The sequence below is a fragment of the Candoia aspera genome, chromosome 11 (assembly GCF_035149785.1).
Source record: "Candoia aspera isolate rCanAsp1 chromosome 11, rCanAsp1.hap2, whole genome shotgun sequence".
Classification (NCBI taxonomy): Eukaryota; Metazoa; Chordata; class Lepidosauria; order Squamata; family Boidae; genus Candoia; species Candoia aspera.
The window spans coordinates 14,326,267-14,349,487 of NC_086163.1; the positions used below are offsets into that span (position 1 = coordinate 14,326,267).

The 23,221-nt window shown below is 41.5% G+C and overlaps 3 protein-coding genes across 7 annotated transcripts in view; 2 read left to right on the plus strand and 1 right to left on the minus strand.

Moving 5' to 3' along the window:
• ANKRD27 (ankyrin repeat domain 27) overlaps positions 1-12,847 on the plus strand; it is a 44,805-nt gene extending 31,958 nt beyond the window's left edge. For 2 of the 4 annotated variants that reach the window (XM_063313172.1, XM_063313176.1), the window contains 8 exons: positions 1,988-2,110; positions 3,731-3,928; positions 4,438-4,557; positions 5,732-5,893; positions 6,885-6,984; positions 8,680-8,761; positions 9,671-9,743; positions 11,372-12,847. In XM_063313172.1, the coding sequence (XP_063169242.1) occupies positions 1,988-2,110; positions 3,731-3,928; positions 4,438-4,557; positions 5,732-5,893; positions 6,885-6,984; positions 8,680-8,761; positions 9,671-9,743; positions 11,372-11,638 (1,125 nt within the window). In that variant the 3' untranslated portion in view covers positions 11,639-12,847. The other 2 variants (XM_063313174.1, XM_063313175.1) reach the window with 2 other exon arrangements.
• SLC7A9 (solute carrier family 7 member 9) overlaps positions 1-23,221 on the plus strand; it is a 304,184-nt gene that overhangs the window by 102,632 nt on the left and 178,331 nt on the right. The window lies entirely within an intron of this gene.
• PDCD5 (programmed cell death 5) lies at positions 13,291-20,148 on the minus strand. Its single transcript, XM_063313179.1, has 6 exons — positions 20,024-20,148; positions 18,601-18,641; positions 17,631-17,692; positions 16,415-16,506; positions 15,609-15,680; positions 13,291-14,590 (listed from the first exon to the last, which is right to left on the minus strand). The coding sequence occupies exons 1-6, from the start codon at positions 20,087-20,089 to the stop codon at positions 14,549-14,551; spliced, it is 375 nt and encodes a 124-aa protein (XP_063169249.1). The 5' UTR covers positions 20,090-20,148; the 3' UTR covers positions 13,291-14,548.

Here is a 23,221-nt window from a genome sequence, read left to right on the forward strand (position 1 = left end):
GAGACCCTAAATATGGCATGAATCCAAGGATTGTGCGAACTGTGGATTAGCAATAGCAGTAAGAGCTTTTGCTGCCCTGCCAGGGATTCCTGTATCTCAAAAGGGAAGGGCTAAGTAGATAAAAAGCTGCCTAAGATGTTTTGTTATCTAAGGCCAAGATGATGCCACCACTCTGTCCCCTATTCAAAGCTACTCTGGACAGCTTCCATCTTTCCCCCCCATAATAACTGTTATTTGCAAGACAGCAGACACTGGTTGGGTTCATACAGTCCGCTTTGCTACTGAATCAACCAAACTGGTTAATCGCTGAGTTCACGCAACACGCTAAATCATGCAAAATCCCAAGGTAACCCCAACAGTAGGAGAATGTACCCACTGGGTCTTGAAGATTGTTTTGTCCAAATCCAACCAAGTTGTCATACAAAGCAATTGCACATAAAAGCTTTTCCTGGAAGTGCCCCCATCTCTGCTTCTAGGTTTTCTTGTGAGAAATGAACTGTTTCCTCCATCAGAACCAGTGATCTATGGGATGGCGGCTGAAAAGTGTATATTTAGAGTTACAGTTCTCACACATTGCCTCACTTTACACCTTAGTCAAAGTATGATTGGACTGGTTTGGTTTAGCTTCACAATTATGTGAAGGCAGCCATTGTGGTTTCTCAGTAAACCAGGGTTTCTCAGCCAGGATTCTATGGAACCCTAGGGTTCTGCAAGAGGTCACTAGGGATCCCCTGGGAGATCATGATTTATTTAAAAAAATGTTTCAAATTTGCACAACTTCACATGAAAGAGGTAAGTTTCATTCTTTTTTTTAGTTTAAGAACACTGTGAATGCATATAGACAGGCCTACCCATGAAACAAATGTAATAATTTTGTAACTTGTGGCCTACATTTGAGCCTGACTGTGCAGGGGTTCCCCAAGGCCTGAGAAATATTTCAAGGGTTCCTCCAGGGTCAAAAGGTTGAGGAAGGCTGTAAACGTTTGTGATGTAGCAGTATCGCAAACTGCGATGTACAGTAGATAATGAAGCACTGCTTTAGAAGATGTTGACTGGACCTCAAAGAAGAGGCATGCCAATAGGCAATACTACTTAAGGTGCTAAGAAGAAGGTGGATTCCTAGGGAGAGATGAAGGGAGAGATGAAGACACCTGGCCCAAGAGAATCCCTCCTCTAGGGCTAGAGCCAGCCCCAAGCACGCTGATGCTGAGTTTTTAAAACAGCAGTGCTTGTAAAAAGGCTTTTCCCATGTACAAAGCTTGTAACTGAGAATTTCCCTATGCTTCCCTCATCTCTGGCTGGGGAAGCAAAGCCCTGTTTTCACAAGCAAACTATTTCTTCTAGTTAAAAATCAGCATTCTGGCCTCAAGGATGAAGTATGTTGAAAAACTAAATAAAATAGCAAGAGCCAAGGAAAGACATTGGCTTATTCTGGTGCAAAGCCGTCTGGTTTTTAATCTCCAGCAATCCCAGCTAAAAGGATTTGAGCAGAGGGAACATCAAAGTCTAGATTAAGAGGGGACATCTTTTCTAATTTATATCACAGCTCCTTAGCAAATTCATCTTGGCAGCAAGAACATTTAGCGGTTCTTTCATTTGCCTCGTAGGAAATGAAATGTCACGAGGGTGCCATGTTACGTCTTCTGGCATGTCTCATTTAATTTGCCCATTTCTGGGGAAATAACAGGCAGCTGTTCTGTTCTTGCTGAAGTGGCATGTTTACCCCTGGGCTGCAGAACATCAAACCCGCCGAGTGTTAAGATTTCAAAATGCCTCCGTATGCCCCGGTGGGAAAAATCCTTTCACACAGAAAACTAGATTTCCAAAGGCAGAATGTTTTAGTCTAGGCTTCTGATAGGCTAGTTTTTAATGTGCAGGAAAGCTGTGGGACTCCATGTGAAGGGGTATGCAGAGCAGATAGACTGATCACTAGCGAATGAGACCTGAACAAACAACCTATTTTCCCCACACTCTGTGTTTATTATAGGTGCGTTATCTCTTGGAATGGGTGGAAGACGATCTGGAAGATCCCAGAGAAGCCAGCAATATGGGGACCCCAGAATTATGTCATCCTTTGTGTCAGTGTTGTAGATGTAGTCCTTTGCAAAAGGTTGGTGGATGCTCTTGTTGGGTTGGCACCTATGTTCACCCTTGGCTTGTGAGAAGTCGGTGATTAATCATACTTGCCTTCTAAAGATGCCCCCATGAGCTGCTGGGAAAAAGCTGCTTTCCTCACTAATTGGGCTGCTGTAAGGATTGGGCAGCTGACAGAGGGGAGTTCATTCTGCTGCTAAGAAGAGGAGTAGAAGGTTTTCCAAGGGAGGTTGTTTTACAGCCTCGACTCAGCTGCCTCTTCTACAGTTTTTTCTGCTGTTTTCTCGTCCTCTGCTTCAGGGAGGTTTTGTAGCTGTGCAAGTAAGCCAGGATCTTCATTTACCAGCAATCTCGCATCTTACCTGTCATCTTACTGGTTTTTTCCCTCTGGTATCTGAAATAGCCATTTTTAATTTATAAGTTTGCAGTTCAAGGGCCTCTTTCAGTTTTGGGGTGCGGCTGAACCAATGTGCAAAAGTAATAGGACTGCAAATTATACATGTGGTTGATCAAATTTATACCTGCCAGACTTGGTGTTCACAGCAATAAGGAGATGAAAGCTAAAACAAACCAAAGCGAAAACAACCAAGCTCAGAGAGCACCAAGGACTACACAATTACTTCCGTATTTCTATAGGTTTCCATCTTACTATTGATGTTCCGATTGGACTGCTCTTAGCTGTCATCTCCTTATTGCTGTGAACACCAAGTCTGGCAGGTATAAATTTGATCAACCACATGTATAATTTGCAGTCCTATTACTTTTGCACAATGGTTGTTTTCTTGCAGATGTTTCATTGCCTGACTAGGCAACATCTTCAATTAAAGTAATTGTCAGGAGGAGAGACTCCAGAACACTGGGCCGTCCAGAACAACTTAATTTTGAATAATTTGCAGGGAGACAGCTTCATTTCTAAGGAAAGGCTGGTCTATAATATAGGTGTGGCACAGAAAAGCTGCACCATGTTTCAAGCCTCCATGTTGTGGAGTTGGTTGGAATGGGGGGATCACTGGCAGATTCTCCTGGGATGTTCAGGTGAGGGTACCTGTTTACAGTTGGAGGTGGCAGTCCCGACTGAGACTTCAGTTTCTATTCTTTTGAACCCAGGGCAAGTATAACTAATCTAGGATATGGTTATCATGTTGGATTTGGATCAGAGGCCCTAGGTGCAAGTTCAAAACTTCTCGAGAACACCAGATTGGGAAAATAAGTTTGAATTTTAGATAAAGGGTTGTTTTTTTGAAAGAGAGGATCAGACTGAATAACTCTTCCTTCCAAGGCTTGTTTTTTTTTTTTTTTTAGGATACCAGCCTGCCCAAGGCATCTCATGGTGAAGATGATTTGAACTTTAGGTTCAAGTCCAGATTTCCAAGTTCTTTCTTTTCATTGCTGCATTGCAAAGCAGATGGAAATGCTACAATTTATGTGGTTGTTTAAATCTGCTCTCATGATCTTAACCAATGTGGTTTCATGTCAGTGCATTTTGCATTGTCTTAGCTCACGGTAACACATTGAAATTTTGAAATGAAATATGGTGTGTTTTGTGATTGTGTCTTGTTGATCTCAGGTGGGGGACAGGACATGCAGAAATGCTGGGCTAATAGTCCTGTGCATTTGTTTTTACTTCTCCCAACAGAAGTTCTTCAGGCTCCCCTCTAATGACCTTGGAGTGAATGCCACAAATCAAACTGGCTTGACGTCGCTGCATGTCGCTGCTCTACATGGGCATGTGGACCTGGTAGCCCTCTTACTGAAACATGGAGCAGACATTGCAGCCAAAGATGTGAACCAAACAGGACCTCTCCACTTTGCCTGCCAGAATGGTCACTTTCAGGTGAGCCCCCAGATGAGACAGCTAGGAAGCACATGAATAAATACATTGGCTTCCAGGTCATGGATAGGCAAACTGTGGCACCAGCTGTATTCAGGCTGATAATAACTAAAGCTAACCCAGAGTTCTCACTCAAGGCCCAAATAACCAGGTTCAAATTATCCTATGTTGGGCATATTATGCAAAGATCTAACTCTCCAAGAAGGCTCTGATGCTAGGAAGGATAGAAGGAAAGAGAAGAAGAGGATGACCACAGCAAGGTGGATGGACTCAGTTACAGTGGTGATGGGGGCAACATTGGAAGACCCAGAAGACCAGGTTAGGGACAGATTGTCATAGAGAAAAACTGTTCTATGTGATTGCTAGGAGTCAACACCAACTTGATGGCACATAATCAAAATCAATAATTAAAGTAGCAGATTTCAAACTTTTTTTGGTAGAGCATGGAAATGAAAAGTTCTGCTTGTTTTGTGTTGAAACAGAAATAGTCATAATACCCCTTTTTCCAACAGGTAGTGAAATGTCTGATAGAGTGCAATGCTAAGCCAAACAAAAAGGACATTTATGGAAATACTCCCTTAATGTATGCTTGCTTGAATGGCTATCAGGAGATACCAGCCTTTTTATTACAGGTGAGGGATTGTTATTAAATACTCTCCTGTTTTTTTTCCCATTTTTCTATTTTTTTCATATTTGATCATCACGAATCAATCACTTCTTTTTCATGATTGCCAGGATTGAGATGGAAAATATTTGTTTCCATTTTTACGGAAACTTGTTTCTCACATTTGGAAGTCCCAGAGATACGGGGTTTGTTTAAAACGGTGTGCACATCTTTTCAATTGTCTTGTGACTGTGAGGAAGAGGAAAGGGGCTCCAGTCTTACTGATATAGCTATAAACTTCCCATTACATCTGAACTAGGCTATAGTTTGTAGATTGTCAACGAAGAGGACCCTGGGGTAGGATGATCTACAGTTGAATAGCTCAGCTACGCAGCTGCTAGCAGGAGATGAACGTTCTGCTATACCAGGAATGGGATATTATTAGTGAGGCTAGCGATGATCAATACAATTATTATAATTAATAATTGTTTCTAATGGTATTACTATAAGATGTGAAATAAAGTCCTGTCCCAAAGGGGAAGTAGAAGACCTACTGAAATGTAGAAGACTTAACGGCAAAATGGACCAGGAAGACAGAAAATGGGAAGGAAAACTCAGGAGTATTTATAATCTCCCTGCTAATTGGTTATTTTTAAATATCTATTTTATATTATTGGCATTACCAATTATGCTATATGGCTAAAGTATCCAGGTGGACCTTTTCTCACTTCATCTCGCAAGGCTGTCTTGAAGGGAAGGGACAGAAGTGTGCATGTCACCTCTTAAAACCTTGGAGGAAATGTCGAAATAAAGGGGTTGGGAAGGAAATCTAGCTTAGCTGTCGAGCACACGGTGGCCGTACAGAAAAAGATCGGTTCCTGCATTCCCAGTTGAAAAGACAAGACAGCATACGTAGGAAAAATCTTTTCCTCAGACTTTAATAAAGAACTGCTACAGAACCTTTTAGGAGATATTCCAAAAAGAGTGGGCACTTAATGTTTAAAACTCTTGAATACTCTTACCAAGAAGGTCTTATGTATTTTCTTTGAATTCCTTGTTGCAGGAACCTCACAGATGAAACTGTGTTGCCTGCTAATGAATCAGTTGAAATCTGAAGGCTCTGATAATCGAAGTTTGCAAAACTTGTAAAAGTCTGTTTTCTCCTTTCTGTGTATTTTACCTTCCTGTCTTTGCTTTTCCAGCATGGAGCTTCAGTTAACCTTTCCAATAACCAAGGCAACACGCCTCTCCACAAAGCGGTGATAGGCAATTACGAAGCTTTGGTTCAGTTGCTGCTGCAGTACGGCGCATCGGTCTACCTTAGGAACAACAGGCAGTGCACCCCTCTTGACTATGCTGAGCCTGTAAGTGGCACATGAAGTCTCAGAATCATCATGTATGCCTAGAAATGCTTAAACCTTCATAGGGCTAACAATATACCTCCCAGCCTTGACATACCGATAGCAGCCAGACATGTGTTGGTTGATAGAACCTATACAGGTGGTCCTTGGTTAATGACCACTCATTCAGCGACTGTTCAAACTTATGATCATGCTGAACAAGCGGTATTTACTACTGGTCTTCTTAGTTCTGGCTGTTGCAGCGCCCCCATGGTCACCTGATCATGATCCGGGCACTCGGCAACCAGCCTGGATTTCTGACCATTGCATGTGATCACGAATTGCGACCCGTCCTGCTGGCTTCCCACAAGCAGAGTCAATGGGGAAGCCAGCAGGAAGTTGAAAGTCGCAGTTGGTTGAAGTCCTCACTTAACAACCCACAGTGATTCACTTAACAGTAACTGGGGACTGCCAGAACTGCTGTCACTAAGCAGAGTGGTCATATGACATTGTGCTTTTTAACCTCATCGCTTAACAACGGAAATTCCAATCCCAATTACGATAGTTAAGTGAGGACTACCTGTGAAGACAAAAATGTCCTAGCTCAAGTCAGGCCATTGCTTCCTTGAGCTCCTGATTGCTTAGAAGCATCATGCTCAGCCACATCTTTACTTGTGTGATCCCTGGCACTGAATTTTGTAAACCATAGTTGATAAATATGTCCTACAAAGCCAACCCATTGTGGTCTAATCAGTAAACCATGAACCACCAGTTCATCTCATAAACCAGGTCTGCTTGGAGGTTGAGCATGGAATCTGGGGCCTCTTGCCTGCAAAACTGGTCTTTGTCCACTCAGTGCAGTCTTTTCCTCTTCTACATTATGCGTCAGATTTACAGGTGGGACCATTGGGGCCAATTTAAACTCAAGCTGGTATGCAACATCAGTGGGATTCAGTAATCTTTTTAATAAGAGCAAATCCTCCCGTTTATCCTTTCTCTTCCATCCTGTTTAAAGAATTCAGGCCTCCTCAAGCTTCTTCACGCTGCAGCATCCTCCGAAGAGGAAGGACAGACGCTCTGCGAAGTGCACATGACCCGGAAGATCAGGAAAAAAAGTGAGTGTTCCATTGTGTCTAGTGAAAGCTTACTGAGAATAAGACAGACCTACAAAGCAGCAAGAACACAGGAACATTCTCTGATTGCTGAACCAAAAAAAAAAGGATCTTGTGTGTTTGTAGTATGTTTCTTTCTGTGTGCGTGAGAGTGGTCAATTTCTCAGACTGTAGATGGGAGTTTTTGCAAATGATGTTTAAGTGGATGCAATCCAGCAAGGGACCTTTTTATGTTAACCAGAAGTTGATACCTAGAATTGTTTCATGATGTTAGGACTATTGACCAATTACAGAATAATAATAATTAATTAATTACACCATTACTTTTAACTCTTGCTGCATATTGCCTTGCTGCATCTCAGGCAGTGAATTTCCCCCCAGTTGCTGCCTTTAAAGTGGAAATGTGGGGCACTGATTTTTGGGCTGTTTGCTGTTACTGACCTGTGACCTCAAGCTTACCTTTTGCCTAATGCAGAGATGTTACTGAATGCAGTTTCTGCCAGTACCATGGGCGAGTTTGGCTCTAGAAGAGCTAAATGTCTTTGTTCTCCCATTGTGTAAGCATGGCTATTACCTGTGGCTTAATTATTTCTAGCTTTAAAACCACACCCACTCAGGGAATCTAGAAATGGAATGGGCCAAGATTTACCTTTCTTTTCACAACTGACTGGAGACATAGATTGCAAATTGCACCTTTTCTTTCGTTACTCTGGCTGAGAACAATTGCCCACACCCAGCCATCCTGCAAATAGGTGTCTAAGGGGTGTTTTCTATCCCTTCTTTGTGCACTAAGGAATTCCTCCCCATTAAAAGCTCCCTGCTGTAAATCAGATTGAAAGCCCGTTTATTCCTGCATCCCATGTCTTGCACGGCCAGGAAGACCTTGCGGAAAGCTCACAAGCCAGACATAAAGAAACAATCTTTATACCACTGTTCTTGCCCAGGAGTCTTATTCCAAGGCAGACTGCCACCTGATCGTTGTGTTTTCTACAGACAACTTCCTTTCCACATGGCACTCTCTTCAGCTTGCTTTTAAGGAAGTGCAAATGGTAAAGCTAGCTGTGTCTTTAAAGACTATTTTGTCTGTATGAGACAAGCAAGCAGAGTTGCTGTATTCAGATCTGTTTCCCCATAGGGGTGATCTTTGTGCCTGCACACGTTCCTTCGGCTGCAGACAAACATAGCAGTGAGAAAGTTTCAAACCTCTCGTCCTTGTTTAGCAACCATTCAAAGTCATGACAGTGATGAAAAAGTAACTCATTTATGACCTTCGCAGTCTGTAAATCAAAGGAAAGCTGAAGATTATAAGCACAGTCATGGTTCCAGTTAGCAACCGCTTCATTTAATGACCAAGTTACCAGTCCCAATTGCGGTCACTAAAGGAGGACTAGCTGTACTTTGTTTTCTATATGCAATGAAAATTTTATTCTTGTAAAGTGAGCATCCAAATGTATCCTGCACTTGCTGCCTAAAATGGTAGTCTGTTCCATCTCTCATTCTGCCTGATGCATTGAATCTATTCAGTACTACAAGGTGCATTATCACCGTGGCGCTGAACCTACTCAGGCCTCTCTTCAGCTTTGGTTACTTGTCAAAAAAGCAGATTAAGCTGGCTGTTCTTCATCTTAATAGAGGATTGCCTAGTCAAGTGCTAAAGAATACTGCCAATTTCATGGATTTTCTACTTTAAATCTGCAGTCAGTTTTAAGACTCCCGAGACAGCGGATGATCTCGTTGCCCGACATCTTCAACTGCTCGAGTCAATCCACCGATTTAACAAGTAGGCTTCAAATTTTTTTGTGAAGTATTTAAAATGTTGATTCTGAAAGCTGTTGCTGCAGCAAATGTGAAAAGCTGACATCAAAAGTGTTGGAAGTCTAGTAAGGACTGGATATCTTGATGGTCTTCACTCAATTACGGGGACATGTTTAAGGCATATCAGTTTATTAACTTTTGTGCAAATTAATTGACATGATCAATGTTCTTATATAGGGTGTGCTAGAAATAAAAGGACTGTTTTAGGACCCTATGCTGGGTGCCTGCACATTTCAAGATTACTGAACTTAACCCAGAAGGAAGATAATCTCGAATTTGAGATGATCCATCCAAACCAGGAAAGGATACATAGGGGAACCCCCCCCCCCCACAAAGGTCATGTGCAATGTTAGCTTCCTTACCTTGTTAATCTAGGATGGCCAACCCCTGCTGAAAATAGTTTTGGAGATTTCCCCTTCCCCAGAAAATGTTTATATGTGACACGTGTGTGTGTGCATACATGTACACACAAATGTGTCACATACCCATCAGAAGCCACATGCCAAAAAGGATAGGGCAAGGGCAAAAAGAAAAAAAAAATAGAAATGAATTAATAACATTAAAATTCATTGCCTGTAAAATGCATCATGGAAATGCCTCTTACATATGATATGCAAATTAGCTACCTCTAATTTAAACAATTAGAGGAATGTCTTATAGTCCAGAGGATACCTTTTAATTGCTTGGTTTCAGCCATTTACAAACTTCAAACTGCATATTCTGGCATTTATTTCCAAGGAAGGTCAAGCATTAGAAATGAAACTAAGCCGGTCCTCTTTCAGCTGAAATTTTGCCACCTGGTGGCTGGCCTGAGGAACCAAGTGACGGATACCGAAGCATGGAGTAACTTAGTTTTCATCTCGTGTTCTCTTAGATCGAGAGACTTGCGCAAAGCGATAACAAAAGATAAAAGTGTGCCTAACTTCGATGAAGAATTATTGCATCAGGTAGGTATAATGGTTGGATATTAATGCAATTTTGATTGTTTTTAAAAACACAAATTCTGCAAGGGATGAAACATTTAGCTAATTTTTTATAGAATAGAAAATGAACATTTGGGCAGGTGGAGAGGAAGAAATACAAAGGGAAGGAGGTGGTGTAGGTAGGGCAGAGGCCTGTGTGGCTGCCAAAACCTAAAGCAAGATTTGCCACTTTTCTCTTTACTGCAGAGAAAATGGGAAAGGAACAGTGGCCAGCATTAGTAGTGAAAATTTCTCTTTCAACATAAAATTTTAATTTCAGCCTTGCAAAATCTTAACAAGGCACTTTGATACTTTAAATGGCATCGCCTGGCATTTATTTCCAAGGAGAGGGGAGAATTAGAAATGAAGACAAGCTGAGCCTTTTTCAGTTGAAATATTGCCACCTGGTGGAGAATTTGGAGGTGTTCATTTTGTTCTGGATTCTAGTGACTATTCCTATGTGCTGGGTAATAAATAGAATGTGAGATTGTACAGGAAGATAATTCAAATCTAGGGGAATAAACCAGATAACCTGGGGCTTCATCATGCACACTCAGCTAAGTCTAACTCACAGTCTGTTGGGGTGTAACTCATTTTAACTTCCTATCTTCAGCTTCTTGGGTATAAGAGTAGGAGATAGCTACACAGCCAAATCCTCACACTAAAGTGCGTAATATTGTAAACGATCGCCCCTCTGCACTTTAAAAAAGACATATTCCTCTGGAATCCTGTTAAGATGAAAACAAGAAAGAGAGAATTATGGAAATCATTCGTATGAGGAAAGGTTGAAGGCAAGGTAACCTTTCAAAAATAACCAAATGGAAGGGCTGAGGCTGGCAAGGTGGGCAGGAACCACTTGTTCCTAGGCTGGAGAAGACTGTTGCATAAGCCATCCAAGGTCACCAAATATCTGTTAATTTGGAAAAGTTGGAGAAAGAAAATCAGAATTTAAACCGGAAACATATATAAAGGCCCAGAATTCTCTGCACTGGGCAACCAGCTGTTGTGTAAAATCTTCATTCATATCTGTGATAGGTTCTGAAGTAGCTTAGTCACCTCTGAGTGATCTGTCAAATTAAACGGTTACTGAAATGACTGTGTCTAGCGATCTGTAGTGTGCTGCTGAGCACGAATGTCAAATCAGATTCTACAATGCTGCCAGGCTTCTGTCACCCAAAGCAACAGTAAATATGGAATCAAGGCATATAGGATCAATTTTTACTGAAAGTAGGAGAATTTAACGATAAGGAGTTATCTAAGTAGCCCTCCATAGAAATCATCCAGAAAGGCTGGGTGGCTATCTTTTTGAAATGCATTTCTTGATTCCACAAGAAGGACTGCATGACCTACAAGGCACTCTCCAACTTGGGATTCAAAATGTATCTAATTAGAGCATGCACTTATTTCAAGCTTGGAACAAAATGTGAGTTTCCAAAGTAGCTAGAAACAATAGCAAGAATTTGGAACAAGACTCTTAGAGGAAAGGTGGGTTGGAAATCAATGAAACAAATACAAAATAAATGTGGGCTTTTGGGGGGCATGTTTTGAGATTGAATCCTTTGCACTTCTGCAAGATAAACACCATCCTTTCCCCCCCGCTCCTCTTCTCTAAGCTAGCTATCAAGAGCTTTGATAAGAACAAACAGAATCCAGTGGATGTGTTAGAGCAAATCCAAACTCATAATCTTGATGCCAACAGCAGTGGTGGATCTGTAACAGCTGAAGATGAGGTTGATGCAGAGACAGCACCTCTTAGAAACAAAGAAATACATCAGAGTCACGCTGTTAGTGTGGCACTTTCAACAACAGATATCAGTGACTTCTGCATTGTGTCCAGAGATCCAAATGCTGCTTCCACTGACAGCTGTCCTGAGGGGTGATGCCCTAAAAAAGATGAACAAGGAAATCTGGGGGCATCTTACATAAGGAATACAAGATTCAGGTGGAGTCATTTTCTCATTCAACATTAAGGAGGCTACTTGGAACAAGGTTTTCAAAATTGTATCAGACATTCAGCAGGAAGAGAAGCCGCCTGCTCTTACTTGCACTTCTGGAGACTGACATTTTCGTTTATTTTTGAATAAATCATTAAAATCCCGTACAACAGAGCTATATTTAAAAAAAAAAAAACTAGAAACATATTGAGATGATAAAATCTTTATTCTATAGTATTGCACTCGTTAATTTTAGTAACGACAGGTATGTGAGAGCAAAACTTTTTACGGCATTTCTGAGGACTGTTCTGTCTTAATCTGGAGAGGCAGTGGTTTGTTTTAGCTGGTGAACTGCTAATTTATGCTGATTGATAGAATGCTTATCATACTCTCAACAGTGAGATGTGTTTAAAAGTTAAAGAGGCAAAATTGCGTAGCTCATTTCGTGCTCACTGAATTTATTGCAGTGGAGGTCGTACGCTGATGATGAAGTTGGGGTAGAGAAATTAGAATAATTCCTAATTTAACTTTTAACAAAGGGTACACTGTATCTTGCAGAAGAGACCAGAAGCCTAATTAAAAGAATTCCCCCTATGTGAGGACTGAAACGTCTATTCAGAACATGTTTGTATTATATGAAACACCCACACAACTGAGCAGCGCAACCCCATTTGCTATTTAAATTATCTATTTGTGGCACAAAAAAACAGACCTCCTTTCAGTGAGCCTAGTTAAGCAGAGCACGTCTGTTTTAAGTTGCAATTCCTGAGAAGCAGCTTCAGTGCCCTTCCTTTCAAAGGCACTTCCAACTAGTCTGTTGTGCACTTTAAGAAACAGGATGTCAACTTTAGGTGAACATTCAAGTCGATTATGGTGAATAGCGCAATAATTTTGGTCATTTCATATTTTGTGTTTATGTAATATTTCTGTACAAAATTGTGCGCTTTTTAAATTGGTGTAATAACTTGTTTTAGGTAGTAAGGTTGTCTTAGGATTTCTCTGTATAGTACATTAAGGTTTAAAAATTGAGCTTTAGCTTGCTGCTGAAAAAGTCTATTTTTCTACTAAGTGATTCACCTAATTTTCTTATGTGCCTTGGACTTGTGCCAAATGATGTAAACTAAAGTAGTAAAATTAACAGTTCTGTGTTCTTAATATATGACTCCTTAATTTAAGTCATGATTTTAAAGTTAATTTGCAAGCATCAAAGCAGTTTCCTAAAATGTTCAGAGCTGTGCTGATATCCATATTTCTGGAACGCAAGGTATTTCTTGAGGAACGATGTGATACCTGAACGCAGGATGAAATCTCTATCTACTTGGTGGTCCTTGGGTTCCAGTACCTGGCTGGCTTCACACAATATGGTTTAATATGTTACGTATGTAAACCCAACCATAATGGCTTATTCAACAAACTGATTAAATTATATCTTAGCACAATCTGTGAACACAGCTTCTGTGGTCCTCAAAACTGTATGGATAACTTTGCACATTTATGGCCGCCATCCTAAAGAGGGCAAAATTTCCAGTGTTGTACAAAATGTATGTAAGAAGATACACTTTTTGTGGAATAGACAAATAATTGCTCACAGCTAACTTTGCTTAATGGAAAGGTTTTAATACATTTCAAGGCTCTAGATACATGTAACCCATACAAGTCAGAAAAAGAACTTGTCTTTTAATGTTCTGACTTACATAGGATAGGGAGATCGTATGCCTGAATCAAACACGTTCTGTAACAAAAAGGCACAACATGTATTTACAAGTGTCATGTGTATAAGATGGTCTCAGGATCAGAGCAGCTGCCTTACAACTCTGAAAATGGGAAATAGCTTGGGTAGAAATGAATGTGTTTATGTAGTGGTGGGTTGCGCCAAGACAAAATACAGAAACCAGTCTTAGTTGATTTTAGCATACATTACAATCTCCTTTTAAAAAGACCTTTAAAATTAACTTTGGCTAAATTATGCCCCAAAGTTGAAGCATTTATTAACCTCCTTCTGTATAAAAACAACATAGTGGAAGATTTTTCTTCCCAAGCAGACTTTAATTACATTTCATGATGTTCTGAGCAAAGCATCCTGAATTTGCAATGCAGCAAATCAGTCAACAATACATTATGGAGCCATATTTTTGTGAACCAGCCCATCTTGCTTGGTTCCAAACCAATTTTAGCAAAACTTCAGGAAGTGTCCTGGCACGGCATGTAATGTACACGAAGTATTTCTAATCCTTTGAAACCACGGTAATGCCAATCAGGCTTTGAAGCCAGTTTCAAAAACAGCTATCAGGGAATCCTGTTTGGCATTAATCACAGTTAAGATAATCAAAAGTGAGGTGGGAATTTCTACTTAGGGGAAAGGGTAAAACTCCATGGCTGCTGCTCATCTTTTATTCAAGGTTAAGAAATGAGGACTGTATGGGTGCAGCATATTCCTCCCTAGTTTAAATATACAAAGAAATTCTCTTTCCAATATGTATTTAGGCTGCAGACCTAAAATCTGTGTCTGTTGGCACAGTAGAATTTCACTTCCTATGGGATACAAAGCACCTATAGGAGGAGGAGCAGAGCAAATGTGTTTTCACATCTGCCAACCGCAGAGTGAATTTAACTGCATGGTATCAAAGGAAAACTGAAGCCCAAGAAATAGTGAATGGATCCCTATTTCCAAGCCTTTATATAAAACTTATCTAAGAAAACCATTTCACTTCATTATACAGAAGGCAAGCTCATTTGTTTTCCTTTTTATAAAAATGGGTACAGAACATTGTGTAAACTTTCATCTATGATAGAATGTACTTTCCTTGACATATTCCAGATGATTTGTAGTTGGCAACTCACTTCACATTTCATTAATTAATCTTCCTCATCAGAATCCAATACTTTTCTTCTATTGAACTAGAATAATAATAGAATATAGGTGAAATCAGGCTTAAAATAGCTTGATGCTCAATTGAATGTCACTAGTTTTATAACAATATCAAATGTTTATGGAACAAACATTTCAGTCATGCATACATACGCCAATTCTAGCATTTATGTGTAATCCCTTAGCTATTGCTTGGTAGCCTTCCTATCTAAATTTTGAAGGTGCACAAAAGAAACTATACTCTTAAAATTTATCTACCTAAAGTGTTTCACAGCATCTAAGCCAAGGGAAGGGAGGCAGGCAGAGGGAAGACTCTGGGCAGCTTACAGATAAAACTTTAAAAGAAAACAAGGTACATCAAGAAGGGGAAAAAAGGCAACTGACCAAAGTCAAAACCCAAAGAATCAAACAGCAAAAACAAAACAACACACACAAATGGGCTTAAGCACTATCCTAACCCAAGGCCTGGGAGAACAGCCAGCTTGCGGAATGTCAAAAGGGTGGGAGCAGTACAGAGATGACAGAGGGCAAAACATTAAAGGGGGCTAAAGAAATGCTTCTGCAGTGTGTGTGTATGTGTTTTAATTGTATGGCATAGCAGTTTGGTGTTCATGCTGCTTTTTCTTGCTGGGAAATCCTTGTGAGGTCCAGCAGCCAGATGTGTAGACTATTTAGCTGTGACAAGTCACGTTGCCCGGGGTGCACCACGAGGCTAGTCTACGTTGCACCGAGTTGGGCTGAGAAAAAGTGACTGGCCCAAGGTCACCCAGCCGGCTTCCGTGCCTAAGGCTGGACTAGAACTCAGACTCCTGGTTTCTAGCCCAGCAGTTTAACCACTAGACCAAACTGGGTGTTGACTAGGTAATACTGAACAGATAATTTACTGGTATGAAAGGCTTCCTATTTATCTGTTGCCAGTGTCAGTGATCTAATTTGCCCTATACTACCTGGAAAGCTATGTCCAATACCCACTGCCATCTATGCTGTGTCTTCTACTTTTCTTCCATTCTGTACAAACCAGCTTTAATTAGTTTTAAGGCATCTTACCTTCACTGTTGTCTTTTTCTCAGTTTGCTGACTCACTTTTTCAAGTATTTCTATCAACCCTTGTTCTGATACCTAAGAAGTCAGGAGGAGAACGAAAAGAATATTCATTTGGCAGAATGGCATACACAGCTCTTGCTGAAAAATGCAGGGTTTTAAAATATTTATAGTTCTCATTTTGAATTACTGGTACCTTTTTTTAATTAAGGTACAAATAGCAATAATCAACTGTTTGAACTATACTTAATGGCCTTTTCCTCCACACACAACACAAGGGCAGCGAAGAACAGAAGCAGTTGCTCGCTTTACTGGCTATATTAATTGTTCAAGTCACTAATCTCTTCGTTCTCCAGAATGCACAGAGGGCTTGGGGGATAAGCTGCGTCTTCCCCCATTTATGCAAGATCTGAAGAAGGTAGGAAACACTTCTGTTGTTTTTATACAGCTTAGCAATGTCAGCAGCACAAGCTCTCTTAAATCGTTTCTCAGAAGGCAAGTGGTTCTTTAAGTGTCCATCTATATCTTCCTTTATATAAAATACCTTCTTGTATTCTGAAACCAGAGAAGAAGTTATCTACAGAGAGAGCTAAAGGACTGTTCTAACTGCAGCAAACAGAAGCTTACAGAACACTTTTTGGTAGGCTGTTATACCAGCTGAATTCCAAATAAGAAAAAAAATCCATCAGTTTTTTACTCTCCTTTCAAATAACAGCCAACCAGACATTTTTGGGAGCAACTAGTGCCCCTCAACTCTGAACGCCTTGCTAGAGAGCAATATTCCAGGGAACTGAGTCAAGGAATAAGCTTACCTTTCCACCTAACTGTCCATATCTTGCCATCTGTATAAGGTAATTCTCAACCGCCTTTGCCTTTTCTGGCTTTACAAGTGCTAAATTGCTTACTGCAAGAGGAAAACAGGTATTTGGTTAATTAAAAGCCATTTATTTATCACTAGAAATTATCTGGGCTTCTCTCCCAAGAGGTCAAGACTACAAGGGAATCTCCCTTCATTTCAACCCCACAGCAAAATTGGAGTTGGCTGGATGGAGAAAAAGCAAGTGGCCTCAAATCACCCAGTGAATTTCCAAGGCTGATAAATGACTTGAATCTGGGTCTTCCCAGCCCTAGTCCAATACTTTAAGTACCACATCAGCTCTCACAACTCTATTCTCAAGAACATAAAGATTATTACAGGCACCCCAGACTTCTCACCTTAATCCTAAATTAAGAAAAGCAACATTTATATGTACTGGTGTTTAAATAAAACCAATTGTGAAAGCTGACCAACTGGGAAATGGTATAGAAGTTCAAGGAATGGTTTATATTCTAACTAATCTTAGTACAACTCTTTACAGTGTTTGCTTTAGGCTGTATGTATGCCACTTTTTCAAGTAATGAGATCAAGTAATTGTTGAGATTCAAATATATAGGTTGCTACAATCAAGACAAAATGGAACTGAAATATATAGAGATACATATAACAATATCTAAATATTGCTGTAATTCAGGATACTAAATCTAGCATGCTGCAATGCCTTTGGATGAATGACAGAAATAAGATACAGCAATTCAAAGCCAATAGAGAATGAAGGACTGCTGACCAGTGAAATTCTGAGTATGTATACAATGTTAGGGCCATTTAGGTATGGATAGTATTACAGCCTATGACACACTCCTCCCTGCAGTGAAGTAAGACTTTAATCTAGAGGTCAAAACACAACATGAACCCCAAGACTCTTCTCTCTTTTGTACTGCCCTTGAAAACCTGGTTCTTCCCTGGGCATTGGGCCAGAATGTTGGATGAACCCATCTTGACTGAAAAACCCATCTTGAAGGAGATATACACTGGTTGGCCTGTGAACTCTGGTATTTTTGTTACTCTGTTTTCTCTTCCATTCCAGATATTCAATGCATTCTATTTTCTAGTCCCATGTTTGAATGCTTTTACAAATGTTTAAGTTACCCACGATTGCTTTTTGAAAATTGAGAGGTCATACAAATCAAACAAATATTTTAAATATTTACATCTGGCACGTGCTGCTTGATCCAAAACTTGAGCCAAAATATTATTTCTCATTTCAGCTTCCCTGTAATAGTAAGTGAAATAATTTTACACAGCACAAAATACACATTGCTCCAAAAATGTTAACCCTTCTGCTGAAGTGCTAATTATAGTATCTATTAATTTTATAAATCAATGCATGACTTAGTTATATATGAACTTGTGGAATTTCTTCCCCATTAATTATTCCAGCATATTAATTTCTTAACATTAACGTATGTTTAATTTCTACCATTTTTCAAGAACTTAAAATCAAGTCAATTTTAAATCTATAAATGCTTGCCAGGGCAAACTTTTCAATCAAAGGGATAGATTTCAAATTGTCCCAGAAAGCTCCTATCAAAATAAGAAACTAACTGGAAAAACATATAACCCATTTACATTAACAATTATCATGAATATACCTTTCAGCACTGAACAGTAAAATGTCCACACTTTATAGCAACAGAACACTGGTGCAATTCAAACAGCAGGCAAAAAGCCACTGATCCCATTGTTTGCAGAGAATACCAATCAATCATATAATTTCTTGCTGTATTCTCTCTCTCGACAGGGAATGACCAAGAGAAAAATCAGAACCTAGAAAGTCCTGCATTTATATAGCAGCAAAAGGAAGTGCACACTAATTGCAACTTTCTCTTTTGGAAAGTTTGAATTTCTAAAAGATTGGCCAAATATTCAGTAGCATTCCATTTGAAATGCTGCAATGCATGCTTTTGAAAGAAAATATATACCACAAAATGAATGTGATTGGAAAGACACATGAAATCAGGTTCATTTGCTATAAATATTCTTAGAGCCACAACAGATATGAAACTGAACATCAGTAAGCTATTGAGTGTGGTAAGTTTGGAAACACCCCACTGGAGAGAAAAAGAATGAGAAGTTCTAGTAACAACTATCTGACATTAGTTAGATGTAATGCAGCAATACCTCTGTTTTGATTCTTGTTGTGCAATATCACTGGAAGGATCCTGAAAGGTTAGCAATAATCAAGTTATTAGTAACAGCAGCAATAAACTGAAGATGCTTATTCTGAGCTCTGATTGGTCAAATGCTAAATTATGCATGTAATCACCTTAATATTTCAAGGGCAGAACAGCTCAAAATCAAAAGGCTTTTAAAGGCATAACTATTATGGTGTCCTAGCGAGGAAGAATTTAAGAGTCAAAGGAAGGAACATTTTGTTTGGGTGTTTTACACTGCCCAGCCTCTATCCCTTTTGAAACATACGAACTGCAAATATATACAATCCTCAGTGCTCCCTGTGTCAAAAGCATAAGGAGCATAACATTTCATGCTCCTTCTCTACAGAAACAAAACTGTATATACTCGTGGAAAAGCTCATCTGCAGATAAGCCAAACCTGATTTTTTGGGTGCATTTTGGCACCTAAAATTTTTGGCTTATCTGTGAGTATAGATGGTACTGTTCCAACTGGAAAAGCATTTAATTCTAGTACATCTCATTCTGAAGTGGGGCAGCTCTTCTTACACAGAAACTGAAAAATAAACTAGCAAACTAACTCTCCTCCAAGGGGAAAAAAAAACACCAGTTATTTCCATTAAGTGAGAACCAGTTTGGTGTAGTGGTGAAGATGCTGACCTAGAAACCGGGAGACTGAATTTTAGGCCCCCTTAGGCCTGAAAGCCGGCTGGGTGACTTTGGGCCAGTCCCTCTCTCTCTGCCCAACAGGGGGGTTGTTGTGGGGAAAAGAAGGAGAATGTCTACTGCCTTGAATTATATATTTAAAAAGGTGGGATAAAAAAATAACAACTAGTAGTAGTATTAAAGAAGGGAAGCCTCTGGAAAATGACTCCATAGCCTGATGTAAAGCTGTAGTAGTAATAATAACGGAAAGGAAGCCACTAGAAGAGACTCTGTAGTCTGGTATATACATTGCAGTACATCACTACAAAGCTTATTTCGGCTCAGCACGTTGTGCAAACGACGCCAAATGTGATTTATTCCCCTAACACCGTTAGACAAGCCACAGCTTACCCCAACAAGCCCACCCAATGAGTCTTAATCCAGCAGGATATGGGAGGAGGCAAAAATTAAGGAGCCAAGTTTCCCATAGAATAGGCTGAAACCGATCCTCGAGCCATAAACAGGCTGGCTCCCCGCAGCACGGACACAACACGCGTCAGCTGGTTGTGCGAACCGACAAGGGGGATGCGTGTACACCAGTTCATACGCTCTCCTAGGCCACTTTCCCCCTCCCCCTTGGGTAGAACCGCGGGTCTTCGTTCCCGCGAGACGCCGACCGCCCCGGGGCTGGGCTGACGGGGCGTCGTGAGGAGCCAGCCTCCACGCGGGTCGGCAGGGCACGAGACCGCGGGCGCCGCTCGCCTCACCCCGTGCTTGGCCTGCAGCTCGGCCAGCCTCTGCTTGCGCAGCGCCTCCAGCTCCTCGTCCGCCATCGCCTCGGAGACAGGCCGGAGAAGCCCGGACGCGCGCGAGAGAAACGGAGCCGCAGCGACCGCGCCCGCCCGGCTCTGCCCCGCCTCTCGGGCCGCCCTCTTGGCGCCTGCGCGGGCCGCCCTCTGCCCGTCCTACGGAGTCGAATGCCGAGCAAGCGAGCGAGCGCGCGCGCCACGAGCAATCCACCTGCGGCTCCTCTACAGCACTCCCCTTGCCAGTCCTAACGACTTGAGCACCGAGCACGATCCTCGGATAAAGACGGGCGGCCGCTTCTGGGCTACGTTAGGAGGCAGTGCGTGGGTGTGCCTGGCTGATCTTAGAAAGCCAAGTGGGGCCAAGTCTGGATCTTGGTTGGATGGCAGACAGTGTAGATTGCGCAGTAGAAAAACACATCCTGGAAGGCAATGGAAAATCACACTAGATAGCAGGCTCAAGTGCAGCAGTTCCTCAACTTTCTGCCACCACATCTCCCTTTAGTATAATCTTAATGTACACCCCCCCTAAAAATCCAAACACCAAAATGAACACAAATGAACAATGAGAACAATACAGTGAAACTTTATTTTTATGTATTGGTACCTTTGAGTCAGTGATGACTCCTGGTGACTGCCTGGACAAGTCCCTGCAGTTTTCTTGGCAGGATTTCAAAGTGGTTCGCCCTTGTCTCCTTCCTAGGGCTGAGAGACATGGATTGGCCCAAGGTCACCCAGCTGGCTTCTAGAACTAGAACTCACAACCTCCTGGTTTCTAGCCTGATGCCTTAACCAATACACCAGACTGGCTTAATAAAGACATAAAAAATACAAATCTTCACACCTCCCCTGGCCTCTGTACTTTTACTAAGGCCATCTCAAATGCCCACACAAAAAAGTTAGCCTAAGAAAACTAGGCAAACAAGACACGGAAGAGTAACTAACTAAAGCAGGGTTTCCCATCGGTGGCAACTTTAAGATGTGTGGAGTTCAACTCCCAGTATTCTGTCCATCTAGGCCACAGCTTTTGTTCCTTTTCTGCCCGTCAGTGACTTTCACACATCACATTGGCTTATCTTGGCTCTCTTGCACTTTTTCCCCACCAAATGGGTTAGGATTATGGTTATTGGTCTGATAGAATACCTCCCCATCACCCTTTTACAATCCATCTGGTGGAATTGCTCCAATATGACCAGCAGAGGGAACACTGGTTCTATCCAAATTATTATTTTTGTGCTGTGGAACAGAAAAGAACAAATGCAGTGATCAGTGTTTCTGTGCTGTTATGCAGTAGTGTTCATCTGCAGCGTGCATTTCTGATGCTATAAATCTCTGCTCCCTTATTTGGCCATATACTCTGATTCTCCCTGAATACACAGCAGTTCTCTTAGCATTTTGTTCCAGAAGTGTAGCTTCGCATCTTGTTCAGGGCCATTGGGGGCTTTTTCTATGTTTTTAAGATCTTAACAAGTTTCTATTATGCAGGATTTATTAGAAATCAAGAACCCATGTGAAGGATTGTCCCAAGAAGGCTGATATTAATATTAATGATGAGAACTGTTTAAGGCAGTGTTTCTCAACCTCAGCAAATGTAAGATGTGTGGACTTCAACTCCCAGAATTCCCCAGCCAGCATGAGAGAATTCCACACTGTGAATTCTGGGAGTTAAAGTCCACACGTCTTAAAGTTGCCAAGGTTGAGAAACACTGTCCTAAACAAACCGTATTTCATGGAATGTCATAGAACACAGTTTACAAACCATAAGGGCTGGGTTTATGCAACATCTAACACAAAATCAGGTGATTATATTAAAGCTTGGCATGATCTGGTAGTTTTTTTTAGAAATTACAAGCTATGGGGTAATTGCATGTAAACTTCCCCCAGCTTCTTGCAGTAACACAGAAGGTTGGCCATCTGTAGCCTTGGATTTCACAGTACTATCACCTCCCAACAGACTTTTGGAAATCTGGACAAGTGAAAAGTTGGTAACATGGGATTTCATCTAATGTTTCAAGGCTGGAGATCAACACCTGCCCTTATTATAAAGACTTCATGCAGTGACTGTCTTACACAGCTACCAGGGGAGTCCTAGCCAAGGCATCAGTGATACAGCGAGGACATACCAGATGAGGCTTTTAAAATAAAACCTTCACACGTGACACAATGTGTTCAGCCGCTCTGCAAACCAGTGGTGGTGGTGGGGAATTCACTTTGGCCTGTAAACAAAATTACAGATTTAGTGCAGCTGCTCATCCTTGAAATAAACCTAAGCTCCTTTATCCTACCATTTAGTTCTTTCCCTGCCACAGTAGGAACATTAATCAGAAATAGTGTGTGTTTAAGTATCTTGGGAATACATGCGGGTCAGTAAGACATATATACCAAGAATTGATCATATGGGGAAGCTATCAGCTGGCAAGGATCCAAGTTAATAATTGTTGTCTTCTTCTTCCTAGCATTTTCCTGTTATCACAGGGTCTGCTTTTCGGATCCTGAAACACCCCTTTGCCTGATCGTCTGCATCCTCAGGGTGCAGACCCTCAATTTGCATGTCCTTATTGATGGTGTCTTGCCATCTCTGTTTTGGTTGCCCACGTGGCCGCCGGCCATCGAGTTAATAATTGTTGTGCTTAGCATTTATACAGCATACAACTTTTTCATCATGGAGAATTGCTTACTAGTAGTGTATGCATTTACAGTGAATCTCCCTTTTTCTCTCTAAATTCCCAGGCCATTCTAATTTATTCTACTTACATTACTTAACCCACTGCTCAGTGCAGGAATGGTCCCTGGCGCACCACCCGGTCCCTGCTTGAACCTCTCCAGCCAAGACAAGTCTACCCCTGTTCTAAGCAGACCGTCCGGTGGTTTAACAGAGTTCAGCCCTTCTATGTATGGCCCACCCCCATCTCGCCCGGCTTGTCCTACAGCGCGCGCCAACACACAGTTCTCACGAACGACCGTGATTAGGGTCAACCAGGCGCCCGACCCTCGAAGCCGCCCGCCCCGCCGCTGATTGGCCTTCCTCGGCCCCGCCCCAGCGCCCCCCGCCCTCCTCGGCCCCACCTCCTTCAAGGAGTCCGCGGCGGCACCGCGGAGTGGCCGCGCCTCCACCGGCGGCTGCCGGCGACGATGGGGGGCATGGGGCCCCGGCTGCCT